Consider the following 20,014-nt stretch of genomic DNA (forward strand, 5'->3'; position numbering starts at 1 on the left):
ACATGGACATTGAAGTCACCCAGGACCATAAGTCCCGGGCTCTCCAATGCCCAGCCCGCCACTGCCTCCAATAGTGATGGTAAGGCGCTGGCTGGTGCGTTAGGCGGATGGTACACCAGCCAGATCGCCAACCCCTCCCCAACATCCCACCACAGACCGACACACTCGATGCCATCGATCTTTGGGGCCGGGAGAGCCCTAAAGGAGTAAGCCTCCCGTATGAGCAATGCCACCCCTCCCCCCCGCCCGTTACTCCGTGACTGGTGAAAGACCGAGTAACCTGGGGGGGTCATCTGGGAGAGAGCTACTGTCTCTCCTTCCCGCACCCAGGTCTCGGTCACGCAAGCCAGGTCCACGTCCTGCCTAAGCAGGAACTCCTTAAGGGTTGAGGTCTTGTTATTGATGGACCTGGCGTTGCATAACACCAGTGACGGAGACGAGCATTTCCTCTTAGGCCCACTACCTGCCACCGTTGGGATGGGCAATAGACTGGAAGGTGGCCGAGCACTGGTTTGTCTCTGTCTCCTTCCCTTATATAATTGGGGGACCAATCAGCAGGGGTCTTTAAATGGAAGGGGGAGGCAGATTGGCCTTCACCTAGTGGGGAGGCAGCAGAAACAGTCCCAGTCTCTCCCCCCATTTAAAGACCCCAATTGAGACAGGGTGTGGGGGGGGGCAGCCTGGGGCAGCAAAAAAAACCAGCGCTGCCCTTCCCACTGGTCCATGGAAAAATGGTCTTCCATGACCAGTCCCTGGTGCCAAAAAGGTTGGGAGCTACTGAGTTACAGTGAGTTATGTATCCTGCATGCATACATCTGTTTATAAGAAAGGGCCTGAGCAAGTTGGCCTTAAGTTTAGCTTCTTGCTTCACCCTTGCTCCGGCATCTCATTGATGCAAATCCTGTCCTGTACACTGGCCATCTCTTGGGCCTGCCTTGCAAACAAGGTACATCACAATGTAAACGGGACCACGGAGGAGAGACTAAGCCACAACAAAAAAGAAAAAACTCTCCATGTAAAATGCAATTGTTGTGAATAATAGGTATCAAAATACAAAACAAGTAATATCAGTACATATCACCAAGTTAAAACCTCCTATGTTACTCAATGCTCCTACTGTCCTTATGTGACTGAAAGCCACTAAATAACATTCAGTGCAGTGTTAAAAGTAGGTGGTCCAACGGAGAACCGGTCCACTTTGCAAGCCGTTTCGGGTCTCAGATCCTTCTTCCAGGGACCATTCTTGTAAGTGTAGTACAATTTCCCAGGTCCAGTAGTGCCAAAAGTATTCCTAGCTTTCTCTAATTAGCACGCATAATAGCAGGAACGCCATAGTAAGTACTATCCTTATCAGCAATGCAGACGCCTATGGTGTTCCCGCTATTATAAGAATGGTCCCTGGAAGAAGGATCTGAGATCTGAAATGGCTTGCAAAGCGTTCTGGTTCTCCGTTGGACCACCTACTTTTAACACTGGACTGAATGTTATTTAGTTGCTTTCAGCCACATAAGGACAGTAGGAGCATTGAGTAACATATGACGTTTTAACTTGGTGATATGTACTGATATTATTCATTTTGTATTTTGATACTTATTATTCACAGCAAGTTTTTTTCTTTTTGTTGTTGCAAACAAGGTACTGCAGAATGCAGAACCAACCGCAAATGGAGGTGTTGGAGAATACACAATGCTCTGACAATTATGGCTAGATCTCAGTAGCTTCGCCCTCCCCTTTCCCATGGCCTTTCTATTTGAGTGCAACCCCATTCTGACCAGCTTGAATATTAAAAGGAGTCAGTAGCCAAATCGTTTGAAGGTGCACAGGGCACTTGGCATTTATTCCAAGTGTGCTGCACAGTTAGCTTTGAAAGCAGAGAGCTTGCTCTTTTTTTCTGTTTGCAAAGCAGCAGAGTTGATGAAACTGAATGAAAATGGAAGTCCTGTGGTGCTTGGTTAAGACAGGGCTTTCTAATTATTACTGGAGCTGGGGAGAGGGGGGATCTTTCATGTCAGATCCTGTGTTCATGAAACAACACCATCTCTTTGCACATTCTTTGGTCTCCCCTTCATGGGCTAGCTGGAGAATGATGGGACTGAACATATGCAAGAGTGCACATCAAGAGAACGATCTTTATGTCAATCGGTAACAAAGCAGCTTTTTGCACTCATGGCCTACGTGAGGCTTGGTGTGTTTGCTATGCACACCGCAAAAGAAGTCTTGGGCTTTTGTGTTGGAAGAAATATAAGGCACGAGGGTTTCAGAGAGGAATGCAGATGGTGGACACCTTGCATTACTTAGAGCGTGAATAAGCAGAGGACTGAGCATTCTGCTGCTGTGTGGTGCTACCACTACACAAGGGCCCCTGCAGTTTTCAGGCCAGTTGGGTTCAGGTGATGCAGTATCAAAGCCACATTCTGGCTTTGTTCCATAATCCAAGTAAATTATTTTTCAGTTGAGGCTGAACAGTTACAACCTGCCAAGTCCTCTGCATGAGCCTTAAGAAAACCTCAGGGGAAACCTTTCTGGGTCAAATCAAAGATCGGCTCCGTTTCTTGTTCTGCTGTTCACAGTGGTCAACCGGAAACCTCCATGCAGACAGTAGTCTCCTCTGTTGTGACTAGAGTTGCCAGCTCTGGATTGGGAAATACCTGGAGATTTGGGGAGTGGAGCTTGGGGAGGGACCTCTGCAGGGTAATAATGCCAGAGTCCCCCCTCCGGAGCAGCCATTTTCTCCCGTGTTCTGAAGAACAACTGGAATAGCAGGAGATAAGCAGGTGCCACCTGGAGGTGGCAATCCTAGCTATGACACCCAACAATTCTGTATTGGAGAGCTGTTCTTATTTCGTCTACATTCGGTAGACCTACTGTCATTAATCTGTGTCGTTCTTACAGAATTCCTCTCACTGTTAATTGCACCTAGCTATGTTCTTGTGCTGAGTTTTAGTTAAGCTGCAATACTGCAGTCTAAGCTCTCTGCTCATGACCTACGTTCGATCGCAGCGGAAGCTGGGTTCAGGTAACGGTGATTCATGCAACGGTCACCTCGAGACTGGATTACTGTAATGCCCTCTACATGGGGCTGCCTTTGTACCGAACCCGGAAGCTGCAGCTGGTGCAGAATGTGGCGTCTAGACTGCTGTTGGGGCTCCCCAAGTGGGAGCACATACAGCCTGGGCTGCGCGAGCTGCACTGGCTGCCAGTTGTATACCGGGTTCGTTACAAAGTGCTGGTCATTACCTTTAAAGCCCTATATGGTCGAGGACCTGTCTACCTTAGGGACCGTCTCTCCCCATATGAACCCCAGAGAGCACTGAGGTCAGCCGGGAAAAACTTGTTGACTATTCCCGGACCGAGAGAGGTGAAGTTGCAAAGCACCCGTAACCGGGCCTTCTCCTCTATAGCTCCGAGCCTATGGAATCAACTTCCAGAGGAAATGCGGGCCCTGCGGGACCTTGAACAGTTCCGCAGGGCCTGCAAGACCATCCTCTTCCGATTGGCTTTCGCTGAAGAAGAAGGAAACTGTTAAGAAAAACTGCCATCATAAAAGCAAATATAGCAGTAGCACTTTTATTAATTAATTTTTAAAACTTAATCTGAATTTTTAACTTAACTGTTTAAATGTAATTTTATTTATTTCTGTATAATTAATGTTTGAATTGCTGTTAGCCGCCCTGAGCCTGCTCCAGCGGGGAGGGCGGGATACAAATAAAAATTTGTTGTTGTTGTTGTAGCCGGGTCAAGGTTGACTCAGCTTTCCATCCTTCTGAAGTCGGTAAAATGAAGAAGAAGAAGAAGAAGAAGAAGAAGAAGAAGATATCCCGCCCTCCACTCCGAAGAGTCTCAGAGCGGCTCACAATCTCCTTTATCTCCCTCCCCCACAACAGACACCCTGTGAGGTGGGTGGGGCTGAAGAGGGCGCTCACAGCAGCTGCCCTTTCAAGGACAACCTCTGCCAGAGCTATGGCTGACCCAAGGCCATGCTAGCAGGTGCAAGTGGAGGAGTGGGGAATCAAACCCGGTTCTCCCAGATAAGAGTCCGCACACTTAACCACTACACCAAAGTGGCTGATGAGTTTGGTGTAGTGTACCAAGCTGAGTACCCAGCTTGCTGGGGGGAAAGTGTAGATGACTGGGGAAGGCAATGGCAACCCACCCTGTAAAAAGTCTGCCATGAAAACGTCATGATGCAATGTCACCCAAGAGTTGGAAACGACTGGTTCTTGCACAGGGGACTACCTTTACCTTTTTTTAAGAACTACCACACTCTGGAGGGGCTGCAGAACAGTGCAGGATAGAATCACTGTTAGCTAACAGCCATGTTTAGAAGCCTCCATGTTTAGAGGGGGTGGTCTATCATTCTTTCTGCCAGATTCTTAGGACAAGCAGCTGAGGTTGGCTAAGCAAACATCTTCTTGTGTACATGTAAAGCTTAACTGAATGGATTTTTATTTGTGTCATCTGTTACATTCTGCAATTTAGTAACACTATTGTAAGCTATTTGGGGTTAAATATGTTGTTTTGGATTGATTCATTTTCTATTTATATCTGCTTTGGGGTTTTTTCCCTGCCTCTTTTCCCTTAAAGGAGTGGATTTCCCAGCAGTTCCCTTTGATACAGTTAATCACGCTAGCCAAAGAGGAACATAGAACTAGAGGATATCCTTTGCTAAGATTCCAGGGAATAACATATAAAGCAGGATTCCCATGCATCTAGTCCAAGATTGTCTATTTAGATTGGCAGTATTTCTCAAAAGATATCTCCCCCCACCATTCATCCCGTGCCTGCTATTTGCAGTCCTTCTTAACTGATGGTGCAATATTCAAGTCCAGTAGCAGCTTAAGAGAAACAAAGCCCTTTTTGTTAGATACCTGATGAAAGTTTTATCTTGAAAGGTTATATCCTGGAAATCTTGTTAGTCTTCAAGAGCTCAAATCTTGCTCTTCTACTGCAGATCAACACAGCTACCCATCTGATGCCACTGACTTTCACCAGTTTGGGATCAGGAAGCAATTTCCTACAGGCCAGTTTGGTCAGGGATCCTGGAGGTTTTTTGCCATCTTCTGAGCCTGGAGCAGGGGGTCACTGGGGGTCTGTGGGAGGGGGGAGGTATTTGTGAATTTCCTGCATTGTGCAGGGGGTTGGACTAGATGGCCCTTGGAGGTTCCTTCTAACTCTGTGATTCCATGATACCTTCTTAATTGTTAATTGTGTGATTTGGTACTCTGTGAATGTGCTCTGCCACTGAGCATGGATCCTTCACAATGTACTGCACCGCAGCCCATCACCTGCTGTCTCTCTTAGCCGTGAACTCTGACAAGCTTCGGTGTAAATAGCAATGGAAACAGTTTTCACCAAAATGCAGTGCAAGTTACACAACAGGTGAATGCAAAATAAACAATGCATAAAAGCTGCATAGAACAGTAAATATCTAACATTGACAATATAAATTCATCAAATCTCTTTTGTCATATCATTACAAAAATTACAATAGCCAAGTTTCCAGGACTCAGTGTAGACAATGTCTCTTTAAATCCACGTGTTATGAAGCTCCTCTTTGCAAATGCATCCAACTTATAATGTACATGGCACAAAGTCCATAAGGTTAATATATAAGTCTCCTAGGAGTCATGCACTTTGGGACGATGCTGCCAAAGCCCGGCGGAGGCTATTCTTGCAGGAGGGCAGAGGGTTTGTTTTTGTTTTTTGCTCAACTTCCTTTCAGTGGCAATGCTCAGAATTAAACTTTGGACCTTCGACATACCAGGTGTGTGATCTACCATTAAGTTATGAGCACTCTGTGGCCCTGTCCCTGAATGCTCTGGCAAGGTGAGAAGCACCAAATGATGAGATGGAGGGTGTTTTCCCCTCCTTTTGTTGCAGCCTGAGCAATCAGTTCAGAAGCCCAAGCATACATCTGAGCAGCCAGGGTTCAAATTCTGGATCAGCTTCAAATCTTTAGGATAGACCTGGGCCAAAGAAGTGTCAGCATGTTTTGCGCTGAAATTGCAGGAATAATGTAGTCAGGAAAAGACTGTGGACAAAGGCCAACTCTCCTATAAACTCTCACGCAGTTGTGCCGTTTTTTCGAGTTGGTTGCACATCAGTGCCCGTCCTTCTGTGCAGCAAGACAGTGGCTTTGTGCCCTAAAAGCTTGCAATCAGAACCACAAGAGAAATCAGTTATTTCCCCCTAGCGTCACGTTCCAAGTTAGGCAGCCATCTCTGTGCAGATGGATGAGCAGCATGGTCTCAGCAGTACTCTTAGCCTGTGTATTGGTGCAGCATTGTCTGCTAAACCAGCGTTTTTTTCAAAATTCTGGTCTTCAGGGAGCCCTCACCACATTGATAGTTGAACCCTGGTGGCCTTTGTTGACTGGCTTGCCAGAGAAGTCTGCTTTGAGACAGGGAGGTGAGGCCCCATCCTGCCCTTTCCTTCATGTCCAAATTACACTTTGACAGGCTTCCATACTCCTTGTCTCTGGTAGTGTCAGATGACATTTACTTGCAGGATCGGGTTTGGCATATAGGATGCCAGTTGCTCACCCTCACCCTGCCCTGCTTGTTGAAGAGGCACACTTGTTTTGTATGGGGCTGCCAGCTGGGCTTGTTCCTCGTAAGAAGAGCCCTACCAGATAGGTTTAATGGTCCATCTAATCCTGCCTCCTGTGTCATACATTGGCCAACTAATAGGGCATAAAGACCAAGACTGTCTCTCTCTGTCTCTGTTTTTCTGTCTGTCTGTCTCTCACTCACACACACACAAACTGCCTCATACTGAATCAAACTATCAGTCCATCAAGATCAATATTGCCTACTGTAACTGGCAGCAGCTTTCTAGGGTCTTTTGTGTGACCTACTGCCTGGTCCTTTTAAGCAGGCGATGCCAGAGATTGAACACGGGACCTTCTGCATACAAAGCAGAGCCCCTCCCCACTGAGCCACAACTACAGCTCCTCTCCGCTGAACCACAGTCCTTCCCCTTCTTTTCAGGGCTTTTTTTTTTTTTTTAGTAGGAATGCACAGGTACGCAATTCCAGCTAGCATGGTGTCAAGGGGTGTGGCCTAATATGCAAATGAGTTCCTGCTGGGCTTTTTTTGTAGAAGCAATGGTGATGTCAGGGATGTGGCCTAATATGCAAATTTCGACCCAAAAAAGCCCTGCTTCTCTTGATGTTCTTAGCACTGGAGTTCAGCAATTTACTCCCTCTGAATATGGAGTTTTTCTTTAATCACCATGGCTATCAGCCATTGAAGGATCCTCCCCTCCATGAATGTTTGTCTAATTGCCAGGCCTCAGATTCAGTGGGAGCTCACAGGAGTGCAGCTCCTGAACCTTTCTGAGAGTTCCACCTCCTTGTCCATTGAATAATATGTGCAGCTGCATAACAATCCCTGGATGAGCTCTACCACCTATTTTTCTACAAAATGACCTCTGCTAATTGCCTTTTAAAACCATCTATGCTAATACCCAGTGTCCCCACCGATGCTGGGCATTGCAAAGCAAGATTGGATCCCAAGGCAATGGATCCCAAGGCAAATTTGGAAGACATGTAAGAGAAAACAGATCAGCAGATGGGAGATTTCTTGGGAAGCCACCTCAGTGACAATGCCTTCAGTTCCACAGTGGGGAAAAACACAGTCTATACATGCAAATAATACTAACAATAACATGTAAGCTATTATTTAGGTTAGCTTGTCCACCATTAATGATGCCCCACCAGGAATGCTTGAGAAACTTTTGAGGAGCATGGTTGGAAATTGTTGGCTTAAGTGAAAACCTGTGAGGGACCTCTCCCATCTTAATGTAAGGCTCAGTTCCCACAAACAAGCAGTTTTGAGGTAGCGTCTTGAAATCTCAAGTTATGTTGACTAGTTTTTTAAGTGGGATTTTGAATCTTTCTCAGAAGGTAGCTCCTCTCAAATGATATTTTGGGGACCACAAATGCAGGGGTGGATGAGATTGTGGCAGCAAACTGCGTCCCTGTCCTATAAATATTCATTAGATGGTATACTTAATTCCTGAATGCATATAAATATCTCCAAGCTAGCAAGAAGCCTGTGAAAAAAGCAGGTCGTCTTCTGTGAGAGGATTGCTCTTAGACCATACATTCATATACTTCCAGGGTTTGGGCACACCTTTGAATGAATGTGCAAAGGATGGACTGAGGCAGAGCTTGCTATATCCCCCTCATGGTCCTAGAAAGTCGTCTGAAAAGGAACGGGCCTTCTAATCCCAATATCATGAGAGAGGCCTTCAAAAAGTGTCAAAATGTTTAAGAGCTGCTCATCTTCCTCCCTTCCCCCAGCCAATGTTTGTTTCAAGGCTTTGTGCTGTCTTTTTTTTTCCTGTCAAGTGAGTCAGTAGCACCTTTAAATTTCCTGAGGGAGGAAAGGTGCCCAGTTGAATGGTGGCCCTGGGTGGAATATCTGCGCAGGCACTTGTGGGCAGCGGTGCGTGAAGGAAGCAATGAAGCTTGGAGAAGATGGACTGTGTTTTCTTTCTTCACATAATTAAAAAGCGAGAGAAAATTCCAGCTGCATACAAAAAAAGAACTGTGTGTGTGTGAGAGAGAGCAAAAACACGGGTGCCAGCCCACCTGTATCAGGGTGGGTCAGGCAACTGAAAGCAGAAATAGATACCGGAGCCATCCATCCTGTCAGGATAATTAAACCTTTCCTGTGTTTTCCCTGTAACTGTGGTGATACTGAGAAACAAATAGGTCTTTTCATTCTTGTTCCAAAATATCAACCCAAACTCCTGTTTTCTTTGGGTGGAGCAGCCTTAGACTGGAAGGGTGTTTTTACAATCACTTTCATTTATTTTTATTCACCTGGCCTCCAGTTGGTATTTTGGTTTCACCAAAGTATGCCCTGTTCCATGTCAGAATTAGGGTAGTGTCTTGGTGGATGCCATTTTGTAATGTCTCCTGCATAACCTATCTTGGAAAGCGACAGCCCTTTTAGCCTACCAAATGGCAGCTCACCTATTCTACACTCTGTTTTCCAGAGGTTGTTTTTATTCTTAAGGGCTGTTTTAGAAACAACAGTGTTGTAGGTGTTTGGGGGATATTAAGGTGTTTGGTTTTGTGTTGTTGGTTCTGAAAAAGATGGTGGCAATTTTGGCTCACATATCAAAGGTGGCCCTGTAATTAGGTATGATGAAGTGGCCACTTTAAGTTGGCAAAATTTTGCACTCTTAAGCAGTGTTCCCTCTAAGTTGAGTTAGTGTGAGCTGGCTCACGGGTATTTTTGCCTCTGGCTCACACATTTTTGTCTTAACTCAGGAAAAATGGCCCCAGAGCAAACTAATTTATGCAGTAACTCACAACTCACAAAGTAGAATTTTTGCTCACAAGACTCCACAGCTTAGAGGGAACATTGCTGTTAAGAAACTGAATCTGGGATTGACTTCATGCAATATGGGTGCTGTTCTGTCTTGGTCTGGCCCCTCACCGGTAGCATAAGAAGTTGCACTACACTGAATCAGACACTGAATCAGTTTATCTAGCCCCAAATTGTCTGTTCTGACTGGTAGCAAGTCAACTGGTAGCAACTGGCACAGAAACATCTTTCCCAGTGCTGGAAGTACTACAATGCAAAGCATGTGTTCTTCTACTGAGATACATGACCACAATCTCCAATCCATTTCAAGACTAACTTTTGGGCTACCCAACTGGTGTCTTGTAGCAAAAGCTGGGTTTTAATTAACAGCTTCTTTTATCACCATCCTTATGAAGACGAACGGGAGAGTTTGTGCCTTTTTCTTGGTTTAGGGGGAAAAAATTATAAAAAGACTAGGCTAGTGATTTATAAAATTTGACATGGCATCGAGATAGCACCTTCTCCTCCTTAAGGTGTAGTGCTTAGAGCAGACTAGTGGTTAGAGTTTCAGATTGGGAGAGTAGGCTATTGGGAGATCTGGATTCGAATTCCCTCTCTGCCAGTCTCTTGGCTTAACCCACCTCACAGTGTTGTTAAAATAAAATGGAGGAGGGGAGAACAATGTTGTAAGCTGCTTTGGGTCCCCATTGGGGAGAAAAGCAGAGTACAAATAAATAAATTTTCAGCAGTTTTGCAGCGTTTTAGTTCAGCAAGAGGGATGCTGCTTTTCTATCAGGAGACAGTTCCTGTTTTATTTTGAGGACTTCAGTGTGAGCTAGGGCCAAAGACTGAGCTGGAAATAAGTGTTTTTCAGTGCAGTCCTATGTTCGGCACCCACAGATTTCAGTGGATTTAGACTGCACGGCCTCTACAGGTCTGCAGTGTTTGTTGCTTTCCCCGAATTTGACTTTCCCCCTGGATTTCCAAACAGTATTTTTGCAGGGAGTTCCTAGCTAAGCATAGCAGAGTGCAACACAGTACTCTCCACACATCATGGAGCGGCAACTGGAGAGAGACCAAAGCTTTTTTCCTCAATGGATCCAAATTAGGTCCATTGGCTGTCTCTTGAGTCTGTGAATATACACAGCTTCAGCTATACCTGAAGATAAACTAGGTGAGCAAAGATCTGTGTCTGTCCCAGCTGCAGCAGCTCCTGGGCCTCATCCATCATGCACTACAGGCCCAGGAAATGATTGGTAGCTAACGATACAGGCTGGCTTGCAATCTGTCTGACAGACTTAAGCAGTCATTTTGTGAATTTGTTTAAAAGTCAATCAGTGTTTCTATGTCACATGAAATAGGGGGCACCTTAAAATATATTGCCGTGACAGGCTTCTTTTGGCCTCATTATTTGCATTGGTTCATCTTTATTTACACCTTTTGTTCCATTGGTCTTTGCCTCCAGCCTACTCAAATGCAAACTGTAAGGGAGATGGATTGCTTATTGGGAAGATATCCCATGTCAAGATTGTCTGGAGCCTGGAAAGCATATATTCAGGGAAGAAGGGTACAAGGCGGTTGATGCCCTGCTTCTTGCCATTAGAAACCTTATTTGGGAGGCATTGCCTGGATAAGTTGCATCTTTGCAACCATAAGGGTTAGAAACTTGAGTTTTTAACCTGGAATTTGAAGTTCTCAGCTGAATTCTTCATTTACTTTCCAATTATTTGTGCTTTCTGTTGTCCAGCGGACTCACTTGCAGCTTTGAGTTTTAAGTCCTCTAGAACAGGGGCTGAGTGTATTCTGTGCACAGTGTATTATTGCTCTGTAAATATTCCATAGCAGCAAGACCCTGTGCTATGACATTGAATTGGAACTCATTTAGAATGAACTTAATTCCCAAAATGTGACTGTCGAACAAAGGAAACATGGAGAAGGGTGCAACATTCCAGGGAGGGACAGTTTCCTGAAGGAGGGATAAACGCATGTAGAATGGCTCCTATCCATGGATCTTCAATAGTTTTGCGATGGGTGTGTGGTTGATATTACTGTTACTGTCCAGTTGACCCAACTGGATTTGCAAAAAAGGGAGCTGCTGCTTTGTTCTGTATCCTTTTTTGCTTGGTTTGGGAGTAGGGGTGGGCAGAGAGAACTTGTGGTGTTCCTCTCTAGTGTGGCATTACTGACCCCATCTACACCCCCACCAACACACACAGAAAGCATGTCCCTAGATGGTTGACTGGGCAAACCATCTGCCTTCCCTTCTCTGTCCCTAGATGGTTGACTGGGCAAACCATCTGTCTTCCCTGCTCATAGTGGCCACACTTCTTGCCCACAGAAATATCAACATCATGCAGAAGTGATTTGTTTGCTTTGCTTTTTCCAGCTGTGGAGGCCACACACAGGATAATAATTTTATGTTGCCATCCTGAAAATTTTAATTGATAAGCCTAATTAATATTCTAATATTACCTTTAAATTGCTGTATGGTTTTATGATGTCTTGTTGATTGTCATTTTGTTGTTACCTGCCCAGAGCCCACATGTGTTCTATGTTTTATGTTTAATCACTGGATTTTATGAAAGATCTTAATTATAGCACCATAATCTTAAGTTTAATGTAATTTTAATGATTTTAAGGATGATTTTATATTGAAATTGTATATGAATTTATAGTTGATTGCACATGGTTTTGTTGTATACTGTATTCACATGTTGTGAGCCGCCCTGAGCCTGCTTGCGGGGAGGGCGAGATACAAATAAAAAGTTGTTATTGTTGTTGTTGTTATTATTATGTGGGAAGGGTGGGTTAGAAATCAAAGATATTTTTAAAAAATAAATTCAGAAGGTAGCGGAAAGTGGCCAAAGTTAAGAAGAGGGCTCCATCCCCAATTTCAACAATGTGAGACATTCCAGCTTAACCCATCTCTTCTCTCTCTCTGTCATTGTCCTGCAGTTTTCATCTGTAGCTTCATGGTTGCAGCACCGATATTCGGTTACCTTGGCGACCGTTTCAACCGAAAGATTATCCTGAGCTGTGGGATCTTTTTCTGGTCAGCAATCACTTTTTCCAGCTCCTTTATCACTGAACAGGTAAGACCTTTGGAGGGGGAACATAGCTCTGCAGCTGGAATTAGACTGTGTCTAGCTTTCCCAGGTTGGTAGAGCAGTCAGAAAGAAGGGAAGACTAGATGTTGTTTGGCATCTTAAATGGGAAATTCTCACACTTGCCACTAAGTCCTGCTCGGGGCTATTCAATATTTGTGAAGGGGAGAGGGGTTAAAAATCCAACTTTTCCCACCAGAATAGCTATAAAATCCTGATGATTGTTGCTTGGATTCTAGCACTGCCTATCTGTGTACTTACTTCTGTGCCTGGCTAAACTTGTATCTTTGTGCACAGATAGATTTATTTGAACTCTCCAGCATGCACTCTCTCCTCCAAAGGGAACTGGATTCTGTAAACCACCTGATGTAGTATAGTGGCTAATTGAATGAGATGTGACCTAGAAAGACATTCTAATGTTTTCTTTTCCTCCAGTTCACTAAGTAGCCTTGGACAAGCCAGTCTTTTTCAGTTTCAGGAGTACGAACCCTGCCCCCGACATGTATAATATATTACAGATTCATGGATGAGTGGTCCATCAGTTGCTACTAGCTATGGTGACTTAATGGAACCTCCACATCTAGTGGCAGTAAACCTCTATTAGCACTAGGTGGAAACATTTGGCCAGTATGCCCTGCTTGTTGGTCTAATACATGGAAGAGGATGCTGGACTATATGGACCACTGTTCTGAAAGGCCCCTCCTATGTGGGTAATAATCAGGGCTTTTTTTGTAGGAAAAGCCCAGCAGGAACTCATTTGCATATTAGGCCACATCCCCTACATTGTTTCACTCAGGCTTTTTATAGAAAAGCCCAGCATGAACTCATTTGCAATTAGTTTATTAAAAATAAACTTATTTTAGAGTTTTAACAGCATAAAATGCACTGTTTGTGACCTACTATTTGGCAGATTAATGAAATTAAAGTATAAATGTCTTCGTTTTCTCCAAGGAAAATTAAGAATATACCTAGTATTAGTGCAATCTGAAGAATGTATATGCAGAAGTAAAGCACACTGAGTTAAATGAGACTTAAGGCGTTTTCGCACAGAGCTTACCCCGGAGCGACGTTCCTCTTCACCGCGCAGCGTCTGCGCGGATTTCGCACCAACTGCTCCGCAGAACCAGGAAGAGCCGCGAAGTGCCGAGCCTTTTGCGTCTCAAATGTAAACCGCTAAAAACCAGTTTACGTTAGCGACGCAAAAGCCGCGGCTCTTCCTGGTTCTGCGGAGCAGTTGGTGCGAAATCCGCACAGACGCTGCGCGGTGAAGAGGAAAGTCGCTCCGGGGTAAGCTCTGTCCGAAAACGCCCTTACTCTCTAGTAAGTGTGTTTAGGCCCTGACCTGGATAGTCCAGGCTAGCCTGATGCTGTCAGATCTTGCAAGCTGAGCTGGGTAGGCTCTGGGTAATATTTGGATGGGAGACCACCAGGGACATCATGAACCATAGGCAGGCAATGGCAAACCACCTCAGAAAATCCCAGCTGGGTTGCCATAAGTCAGGTATGACTTGATGGCACTTTCCACCACTAAGTGTATTTAGGATTGCAGTCAGAAAGAGCAAAGCTGAACACTGCAGTTACTTAGTTCATGTATTTTAATTTTTGCCATCTGAGAGGTGTGTGGGGGGGGAATAAAAGTTAAAATAAAACACACAGAGAAGAGTACTATTTGGACAAGGGAACAGTAACAATACATAGAATTAACCAGTCCATACTACCTAATACATAAGTTATGTCAAAATGTTCCATTATTAAGTTAACATAAGGTTATAAAATATGAAGCAAAAATAAATTAAGACAACTATATTTAACATGAGCTAATCAAAATCTGTATTCAACTGGATCTGTTGGGCAATATATTTCAGACTAAAGATGTAACAGAAGGAGGCTTCCAAACATCAACTAAACCCTTATAGAGAACAGATCATATAAAATTGGCCATATATAACTTAGTAGGACAATATTATCCATCTACAAACTGCCAGGACTGAAAAACCAGCCCTAAAATTATCTTCAAAACTGGCAGCTGTACTGGGTTGTTAACTATGCAACAATCTTAAACCCTAGTGAACATATGAAGCTGTCGTATACTGAATCAGACCCTTGGTCCATCAGAGTCAGTATTGTCTACTCAGCCTGGCAGCAGCTCTCCAGGGTCTCAAGCTGAGTTTTTTCATGCCTGTTTGCCTGGACCCTTTTTTGTTGGAGATGCTGGGGATTGAACCTGGGACCTTCTGCTTACCAAGCAGAAGTGGCTCTACCACTGAGCCACCATGACTAGTCTTTGGGATATTATCATTGGGACCACATACATTAATCTCAGCAAACAAACAGAATAATTAAGGCAAAAGAGGGCAATGAGATGAAAAGAGTAAAATTTTAAAACTAAAAAAAAAATTAAAAATTGAGAATTCAGTCAGATACTAGGAAAACATCTTGGCCTGAAACCGCTGTTACTTATTTGCTTATATACTGCAAACTGGACTATCATACACATTATAACATACACAGAATGAGTCACATTGTTCATATCCTTGAAAAGACATCTTGACTGCAATCAGTGCACTTTCCAACTGGATTTATGTGTGAGCTGGCGAAATCCGGTTTGAAAGTGGATTGAAACTGCATTATTTAGCATGTGTGATTGCAGCCCTGCTACTCACACAGGAATGATAGTTATCTTCATGCTACACCTTACAAGTTAGTAATGGCTTTTTAAAAAAATTAGTTCATTCCAAAAGAGAAACCCAAATCCCCCATTTTCCCATTTGAAATATGGGGGCGGGGCAGAGTCCTCGGTTTCTTTTCCAGACCTTTATATCTCTGTTCTAGCCACAAGCCTCTTGAAATGTAATCCAGTGTGTATGTAGGCTAAGGTGCTGTTCTCACCTAATACGGGAAGGATAAATTTAGCAGCCTTGGATAGCATCCAGCGAGTTGCACAATATGCCTTCATCTGTTGCAGGTAGCCATTTGTGTTAACGTGGGTCTCTGTTGTTGGTGGTGGTGCTGTGTGATGTGACATGCAGTGACTCCTGAGAACCAGAGGTGCTGCTCTTTTGAAACCTGCCATGAAGGAGGGCTAATTAATGCATTCCTGGGGAGAGAGATCAAAGCAACCTGGCTCCGCTGAGTGATTTTTCGCTCTGGGCGAACAGCAAAGGCTTTGCTCATTCTCTTACTCCAGAAACATTCCAGAGATCACCTGGGTCCCATCACACCTAGCTGGTCACCCACCCTGTCCCACAGGCAGGAGTTTCTATTAAGTCATGGGTGCTGCCTCACAGAGAGAGACAGGGGAAATGGCAAGGCAACCAGTCATACAGGTGTATTTACCAAACAGCACCTATCTTTGGTTGTGTTATTTATGGCTGCAAAAAAAGGAGCCCTACAACTAAGCCCCACCTATGAAATTACACATAGGGGACAATGAGCATGCTCAACCCTTCTCAAGTTGTTGAGTTCTTTTTTAAAATTCCCCAGCCACCCTCCAAAATCTAGAAAATAATATGTCTCCGCAATCCTGGAGAGGCAACTGTGTTTGCATAAAATATTGCTTATTTAGGAATTAGAGATACCAACCATCTGGTGGGATTTGGGGATCCCCCAACATTACAGTTTATCTCCAGACTACCAAGATAAATCCCCCTTGAGAAAATAGATGCTTTGGAGGGTGGATTCTATGGCATTGCACCCCACTGAGGTCCCTGTCCTCCCCAGGTTCCACCCTCAAATTTCCAGGATTTCCCCAGCCTGGATCTCTGGCGGCCCTACCCCCCCCCCCCCATCCCCTGCCAGTGGCCAGGGGGCACCTAGCAACCCTGATAGGGATATCTTTGGTTTGCTGCCTTATGGGCATTTAGCCACGAACAGATAACATACTGGGGGCCCAGGAGGAATTACTTTGGTGGGGGGGAGGGAAATAATTTGGAAGTCTCCCGACCTTCTGTCTTTCCTTTCAGGATTCTGCAGTTTTCTCAGGGCTTTCTTATCTCCCTCTGATTTCCTCCCCCCCATCTCCTTTCACTGACACTCTAACTGCTGTCAATATTCCATATCTCCTGGAACACAGTCCTCCTCGAGCCATTTCCCTAGCCTCTTTAGGCTAATTGACAAACCAAAGTAATCTGGGAAATCCCAAGTATAGAGAAACCCCTGTCTAATATGTGGGCAGCCCGGTTTTTCTGGTTTTCTGATTGACATAAGACTACTTTTCTCATAGATATGATAATGTTATGTAATAGCATGAATGCCAGAATCCTGCTTAGGAAACCCAGCAATAAAATTCAGTGCTGATATAGCACAAGTCTCCAGTTCAGGTCTGCAAATGCACTGGGTTACACCACATCTCTCTGCCTCTGCCTTCTTTTAAAAGATAGATAGATAAGATAGAGAGAGACAGACAGAGACAGACAGAGAGAGAATAACAATATCACCCACCTGCAGGACTTTAAGAGATTGACAATATTTTTTGTCTTCTAAAGAGAAACTGAGGAAAATGCCCCTCATTTATTTTTACAACAACCCTGTGAAGTAGGTTAGGCTGAGGGTGAGGGATGGGCACAAGATTACCCAATAAGCTTCCATTTCTGAGTGGATGTTTAGAAGCCAGATCTCCTCAGTCCTAGTGTGATGCTCGAACTAAGACATCACGAGGTGCAGTGAGCCCTTCGCTGTATTAATATTTAGGAAGCTGTTGCTACCCAACAGAGACAGGAACTAAGAAGATGTGATTTTCCCATCATCCCAGTGCTGAAAGAGAAAGCTGCATCTTTGAACCCTCTGCTGAAATGCTGAAAGGGAAATGGAGCCTTTTGGCTCCATCCACCTCCCTGGTCTTTTGGCAGCTGCATCCCTGGTCTTTTGCCAGCTGCACAGCAGGTGGATACTAAACTGGATCTCTCCTTGCATAGGGACTAGGGAAACCACACCTGTTGGATTCCTGTCCATTACACATCTGTTAAAAGGCAACCTGCTTCAGCAAAGGTTATGGATGAAGCGAGAAAAGACAGTCTTGGGGAAGTGGCTGCAGCTCAGTGGTAGAGCATCTCCTTGGCATGTAGAAGGCCCCAGGTTCAGTCCTCTGCATCTCCAGTTAAAAGCATCAGATAGTAAGTGACGTGAAAGATCTCTGCCTGAGACCCAGGGGAGCTGCTGCCAGTCTGGGTGGACAGTACTGACTTTGATGGACCGATGGTCTGATTCAGTATAAGGCAGCTTTAGGAGTTCATGTATCCTCTGCCATAGATCCAGATGGACTGTGGTTTTTTTTTTAATTTAAATTTTATTGAATTTTTAAAACTTAATTGACATAAAAAAAAAACATAGGGGGTTTCATTCCAAGCATTACAAACAATTAGTGTGTGAGATCAACATATGTATCCATAAGCCAACATTCAAAGTTTGAATGGACTATGTTTGTGCAATCCCTAACCATTTCAAATTTCATAGCTTGGACGCTTCACCCTCTCCAAACCCCCACAAACAAACAAATAAACAAAGTCTCCATTTCAATTCTGTATCTCTTTTGAGCAAACAGGACTTTTGTGCTTTTTAAAGAGGGGTTTTTTTTAGTTTAGTTTTGTATTTTCTTCGCACCAAACTCCCTATAAAATGCGATCGTTTTGTTTTAATTCCACAGATCAGTAAATCAGCAGTGTGCTCAAAATTGCCCATGAAAAAGCCCTACGATGAATCTACTTGGCCAACAACAAAAAACTTTGGCCAAAAAAAAAAAAAGGATGAATGTAAAAAGAGACGGCACGGGGACTGTCATCTCATGCTGCTTCCAGTAGGATGTGAAGGCCCCTGCCACGCCTAGCCACATGGCTGTTGAGCCCACACAAACAGCTTCCTGCGGTCACTTCATGGGAGGTGCCTTGGAAGGAAAGCGGCCCCACCTTTTGCCTAACATTTAGCTACCATGAGTTCACTTCTTTCTTTTTTTAAACCTTAGGGTAGGAAATGGGGAGTTGTTCCATACGCTGTGGCTTACCGCAATTTACTATCTTGAGATAAAACATGTTTGTGCTTGTCTAAACATTTCCCACCAAAAAAATACCGAGTTCAGAGATACCTCGGGGATAAAAATACATATTTAATTATCTTAATGGGGACATGCTGAGGTCCCTTTGCTGTTGGTTGGATGGCTGAAACTGAGTAATTCCAAGCATCTACAGGCAGCATCCATTTTATAAATCCTTTACGGCACGTCCCCACTACAGACTTAAAATGGTTTAATAGAAAGACATGGGAGATGTAGTTCTCTGAGGGCAACACTACAGGTTACACTTTCCACATGTCCTCCCCAGGTCCATTCTGAGAACTTTCAGTTGGACATCACCTGCAAGTTCTCCTTTAAAAAACAAGCAAACAAATGAAACAAGCATCAGGGCTTTTTCTATAGCAGGAACACAGTTCTGGCTGACTTGGCACAAGGGGGTGTGGCCTAATATGTAAATGAGTCCCTGCTGGGCTTTTTCTACCAAAAACGACCTGTGTGAAACAATGGTGGCATCAGGTTGTGTGGCCTAATATGCAAATGAGTTCCTGCTGGGCTTTTTCTAAAAAACAACAACAACAAAGCCCCGAACAAGCTTAAATCTAGAAAGCCAGCTTGCCAGGGAGAAAGAAGGAATGAATTTAGCCTTTTCCCTGAGATGATGGTTTTTGCATGCAAAGGAGGGATTTTATAATCCCATTGGGTGAGTCTCAGAGTGCACAATAAATGAACAACTGAGGCAAGTCCTCTCTTCTTGTTGGGCAGCAAACCCCAGAGTCTTGTGGATTGGAAGCTCTTTGAGGGGTAAGAAGAGAAGCCATTGGAGGGGTGGATTGCTTGTAGCTTTATCCATGTATTGATGCCCTAGGCCAGTTTTCCTTATTTATTTTTTATCTTTTTTTATCCCTGATTAATAAAAGGGATACTTATTGATTTTTTTTTTAAATAACTGGGGGGGATCTTTGTGAATTTACAAGCTATCTCTGCAAATCTCTGATAAGCAGGCAGGTTGATTACATCTGGAAGAGCAGAAAATGCAGGCCTTCAATACCACAGGCAGCATGCTTGGAAACCGTCGAGAGAACGGCTTTCATGCAGCAATTGCAGCAGGGTGGGGGAGAAAAGCGACTGTTCAGATAAGGGAACAAGCCTTCTTCATGGCAGTATGTGATGTCGGAACAGAGGACCATTTTCCTCTGTTTTTCAGGAAGTGTCTGTTGATACTATATACAATCCCAATGGGGAGTTGAGTATTTGCCACTGAAAGAGCACTGGCTCTTCAGCTTGGAAAACACAGAAATACTGGATCAGGGGGGAAAGTGAGAGCCCACAAGGAATCCTGGGGAGGGATAAAAAAAATGGACATTTTCTCCCGTTTGCGTATTCACCCTTTAAAACAGGATTCTGTATGCTTTTAGGTGTTCAAGCAGCCCCTTATTCCACCTCCATCTTTCCCACCCCTCCTTGAACAGAATCTTCACTGCCCTCAACATATTGTGCCTTCTGAAGCATGCTCAGTCTTCACATTTGGGGGTAGGTCTTCTGGTTACTTTAGAAAGCCATGTTTTTCCACATATCCAGGGAGTTCC

At 44.3% G+C, this 20,014-nt stretch overlaps 1 protein-coding gene across 1 annotated transcript in view; it reads left to right on the forward strand.

Moving 5' to 3' along the window:
- Nucleotides 1-20,014, forward strand: part of SPNS2 (SPNS lysolipid transporter 2, sphingosine-1-phosphate) — a 150,412-nt gene that overhangs the window by 69,739 nt on the left and 60,659 nt on the right. The window contains exon 3 of the mRNA XM_060258891.1: nucleotides 12,276-12,412. Coding sequence (XP_060114874.1) covers nucleotides 12,276-12,412 — 137 coding nt within the window. The remainder of the gene's footprint in view (nucleotides 1-12,275; nucleotides 12,413-20,014) is intronic.

Source organism: Heteronotia binoei, chromosome 18 (genome assembly GCF_032191835.1).
Source record: "Heteronotia binoei isolate CCM8104 ecotype False Entrance Well chromosome 18, APGP_CSIRO_Hbin_v1, whole genome shotgun sequence".
Classification (NCBI taxonomy): Eukaryota; Metazoa; Chordata; class Lepidosauria; order Squamata; family Gekkonidae; genus Heteronotia; species Heteronotia binoei.